The sequence below is a fragment of the Loa loa genome (assembly GCF_000183805.2).
Source record: "Loa loa unplaced genomic scaffold supercont3.216, whole genome shotgun sequence".
NCBI classification, from domain to species: domain Eukaryota; kingdom Metazoa; phylum Nematoda; class Chromadorea; order Rhabditida; family Onchocercidae; genus Loa; species Loa loa.
This window is the reverse complement of record NW_018108396.1, coordinates 1-4,550: the sequence shown is the minus strand read 5'-3', so window position 1 is coordinate 4,550 and position 4,550 is coordinate 1. Positions and strand designations below refer to the sequence as shown.

The window sequence follows — 4,550 nt, the reverse complement described above, 5'->3', positions numbered from 1 at the left end:
AATAATAATAATAATAATAATAATAATAATAACAATAATAATAATAATAATAATAATAATATTATAATAATGATAATTACTAATAATAACAATAATTAGTAATAATAATAATAGTAATAATAATAATAAATAACAATTGCTATTTTAAAATTACTATTTAATAACATAATAATAGCAGTAGTAATAATAAGTGAAAAATTTTTCAAATCAGTCATCATTTTTCACTTTTTTAAAATGAAAACAAATTTAAAAATTATTCAAATAAAATGAAATTTATATCATACAATTTCTCGTTTGCTTATTATCTCATTCCATCCCTTTCTTTTTTTTTTTTTTTGGAATATCTCGGAAAAATCTAGAGAAAAAATAGTAATTAAATGTTGCAAATGAGAAAAATTCAAAAAAAAAACAATTACTTATATTTTTAGAAAAAAAAAGTGGTAATTATTATAAATAGTAATTCAAAAATGTTAAATTCCAGAATTACTAAAGATGATGTTTTTAGGATAAATCCCGAGACGAGAAGTAACAAGGGAGAAAGAGGAGCAAAGAGAGAGGGAACAATAGATAGGCGGGAGAAAAAGAAACGGGATGATACATGGCCTAGACCAAAAAAAAATCTCATAAGATGATTATCAGAGGATGAAGAGAAATACAGAAATAAAAGATAAAAAAAAGAAGGGGAAGAAAGTGCATGATGAGCAGCAGATGATGAAAGATTGAATGATAATATTCGCGATCATGATCATAATCATGATTACAATCGTAATTTTACGCCATTATTATGACTGCTATCATATAGTATCCCACATTTTAATAATGAAAGAAGGGATAAATGGATGGAGAAAGGGAAAGGGAGAGAGAGAGAGAAAGAGAGAGGGAGAAAGAAAAAGAGGGGAAAAAAGAGGTAAAAACCGGAACAGAGAAATACGAAATGTGATAAAATACTTAACTTACCGATCATTTTGCATCGTTTTGTTGATTGATGGAAAGATTGATGAGGGTGACGAAATGGCAGTTGCCGCCGCCGCCGCAGCAGCGGCGGCACCGGACATTGTACGTAACATATTAACATATGCAACCGGATCAATCATTTGCGTATGCCAAATACCTTTAGCTGGTGGTGATGATTGTTCAGGTGGTATTACTAGGCTTGTAGCAGTAGTGGTAGTGGATGATGACAATGATGGTGATAATGAGGAAGATACAGATGAGATTGTTGATATGGTTGATCCTGAACACATGGATATACAAGCTGATCCACTAGCTAATATAGCAGCTGCAGCAGCGGCTGCTTCTTTTTCTTTTTGCCGATTAGCTAATTTTCGAACCATAGCATCAAGACGATTTCCGCAACCATCACGTTTACGTCGATTATGATTACCGATAGTAGTTATACTACTCGTACTAGTACCATCCCGATTACTACCATTGCTTAGGCTAATATTATCATTTAATGTAAGAGTACCACCAAGGATACTACTATTTAGACCAGTAATAGTTTGATTATTTTCTGGATGATGATAGGGTGAAACAGGTGATGCCATCGTTGTTGGAATTAATGATGAACATGGTGTGCTACTTATTGAACTTGTTGATGCTGGTAATTCTGGTGAAGATGTGGAAGCATTGGTGGATGATTTGAAACTTGATTTTGGTGATGCTAAACAGTAACCGGAGGATGATTGTCCATGAGGGTCACAATCAGACTGTGCCTCATTTATTGTTTGTACACCACTGCAACATATTAAATAAAGTTTATTATTAAAGGGATTAAAGTCATCTGTTGGAAAAGTGTCCAGAGATATAAAATTACCGAATGTTAGTATTGCAATATATAAGATTATCAAGCTTAAGTTCGATTCAAGTTTAATTTGCGACAGATAAACTTGTAAATGGCCAAAAAGTTTGGATATTAGAAACATCGGTTAAATATCTTATCTGAGACTTTTTCTTTTTTTAAATCTTATCTGAAATTTCGAAGATTTCATCTCTAGCAATATCACCTAGAAACCTAGAAATCATTGTTGAAGAGGTAGGTATAAGAGGGAAGAAGAGAGGAACGAGAGGAGAAGAAGGGGAAGGGGGAAGAAAATGATACCTATCAGCCTGGGTTATCGGTGGTTCATCGACCCGTCCGTTGAGAGCATCCTGGATGAACCGTTTCAATTGGCGGATTTCTCTTAACAGCTCACTCTTCGAATCATCTTTATCGATAATTAGCTGAAGCGGTAAGATATTCAGATCAGCGGCGACAAATACCGGTGATTGGTCTGAGCTGGTGATCCGATCGTACAAGTACAACAGATCACTATCGTCATCAGCATGATCATCGGGATCAGTTGTATCTGCCGGATATGTGGCCGTAGCCACTTCCGGTAGTGATACGGAAGGTAAAAGCTCGGTAAGCGTTGAGTGAGCCATTGATCGGGCGCTTTTTGAGAAGTGATTGTGGAGAAGCGCCTTTAATTGTTCCGGTAATAGGCTATGGCGGTAATTGTGAATAAAACAGAGGAGCGAATTGACAACAATGGGCCGATCCATTTACGGATTGATGATGATCGAGAGGTGATGGAGGTGGAGGGGGAGGACAGGGAGGGCAGTTGACAGTAGAGAGGACACACAAGGAGGGGAGGAGGAGGAGGAGGGGGTTCGCTCGTTACAGGGAGGGAGCGATGGCGAGGCGAGAGGCAAGCAACTTGGTGTAATGTCTTCTCTCGGGACGACCGACTGATGGGCACAACTCCGTTCCGTTATCGCCACCCATCCATCCAACCCCCCCAACTCAAACTCGTTATCAGAGGGAAAGCAAGGAGAGGGGGAGAGGGGGGGCACACAAGAGGAGGGGAGGAGGAAAAACTGTGCCCAACCCACCCACCCGAAATCAACTCACCCTCCTATAGATGCACAAAGATACACACGGACACGGACACGCAATACACGTATCTCGTTGTCACCCTCTCGTGTACTTCCAAAAAGGTCGGTCACAACTCAACCAAACGGTCATCATTTCTCGCAAACCAGGCAAAACTATATTTCCTTCCAATCCCGGTTGCACTCCTCACCATCGGGACACGACGTCTTTCTATCCCCTCTCCTCTCCTCCCGTAAGCTTCCTCTCCTCTGGCTCTCTTCTGCTGTCCCATCTTCCTTCCTTTCATCTATTGGCAGTTTCCTCCTCCTTTTCCTCCTCCTCCTCCTCCTCTTCCATTACTAGCCTTTAAAGCTACCCAGCCTGAAAAGCCTTATTTTCCCCCACAATTAGTTATTAAACTGTTTACAGAAATATCACCTTATCGAAAGGAAACAAGGAAGAGGAAGGAGGAGTACGAGGGGAAAAGAATGAAGGCAGAAGAGCGGGGTATAAGAGGAGAGAGGAGGACAGGGGAGAGGGGGGAGCGGGGAGAAGGGGGTAAATCATCCCAAACCTCCCATTTGCGTAGCTGTCTCTTTCAATGGATAATCATCACATCCCCCCCCCCCTCCCTTTCTCCCCATTTCCCTTAGGAATTCATCAATTTCATCCATTTATTTCCCCCTCCCCTTCCTCTCCTGTTTCATTCTTCTTCCTCCATTACCGTAACCCTTGTTAGAATTTTCGCATTTTAACCAAAAAAAAATAAAAAAATAAAAATAAAAAAACAAAGAAAAAACGAAAAACAAAATCACACCTCATTTCATTTCATTTCATCTCATTTCATTCTTTCACTCTTTCCAATTTTTTTCCCCCTCACACAATTCCTCTTATTTTTTTTTTTATTAATCTTTCCAAAAATTTTTTAACTTCTAATTAAATTAATTAAAATTATGAAATAATCATTTCCTAATTATTATTATCATTATCATTATTATTACTATTGCTATTACTATTATTATTACTATTATTACTATTATTATCAATAATTCAAACTATACAATTAAAGGTAGAAGAGATGAAGAAGGAGGAGGGAATGATGTAAAAGAGCATTCAATATGCAAATGTACCATCCATGTGGCTACCACTACCATCACCACCATCATCATCAACATCGTCATCACCTCATTCTCGTTGCTTTCTATTGCAACCACAGTTTTGTTGCTGATAACACCCCATCATCATCAGCTCTATTATGTATGTCATAGGTATGTGTATGTTTGTGTATGTATCTATCTATGTCTGTGTATATGTGTGTATATGTATGTGTATGTGTGTATGTGCATGTGTGTGTGTATGTGTGTGTGTGTGTGTGTCTATCTATACAGGTAGATGTATATATTTGTACTATTACTACCACTACTATAACCTACTATAAGAGGAAAAGGAAGAGCATATCCCTAAAAGTCTATACATCATTTGCCAATGTAATCAACCAGAGATAATGCAATTACAGCCTCAATCAACAGTGACAGTCTATTTTGTATGTTCTCGATGATGTGACAGATTGCATTCGCATTACCTTTTCACCTCTTCTTTCCAATCAATCTATCTATTTTTTTTCCCTACCCTAAAAAAAAAATCTTTTCCTTCTTTTTTTTCTTTCTTTTTCTTTGCTCTCTTTTTATTTTTACAC

The 4,550-nt window shown here is 37.5% G+C and overlaps 2 protein-coding genes across 2 annotated transcripts; one reads left to right on the top strand and one right to left on the bottom strand.

Annotated features, from left to right (window-relative positions):
• Positions 1-953: 953 nt before the first annotated feature.
• Positions 954-2,424, bottom strand: LOAG_12900 (hypothetical protein; the record flags this gene model as incomplete). Its single annotated transcript, XM_003148412.1, has 2 exons — positions 954-1,737; positions 2,102-2,424. 2 exons carry the CDS (start codon positions 2,422-2,424, stop codon positions 954-956), a joined length of 1,107 nt encoding a protein of 368 aa, XP_003148460.1.
• A 309-nt stretch (positions 2,425-2,733) lies between these two features.
• Positions 2,734-3,107, top strand: LOAG_12899 (hypothetical protein; the record flags this gene model as incomplete). Its single annotated transcript, XM_003148411.2, has 1 exon — positions 2,734-3,107. A coding segment is annotated over one exon (372 nt), but the record flags the coding sequence as incomplete, so codon positions are not given.
• Positions 3,108-4,550: the final 1,443 nt, after the last annotated feature.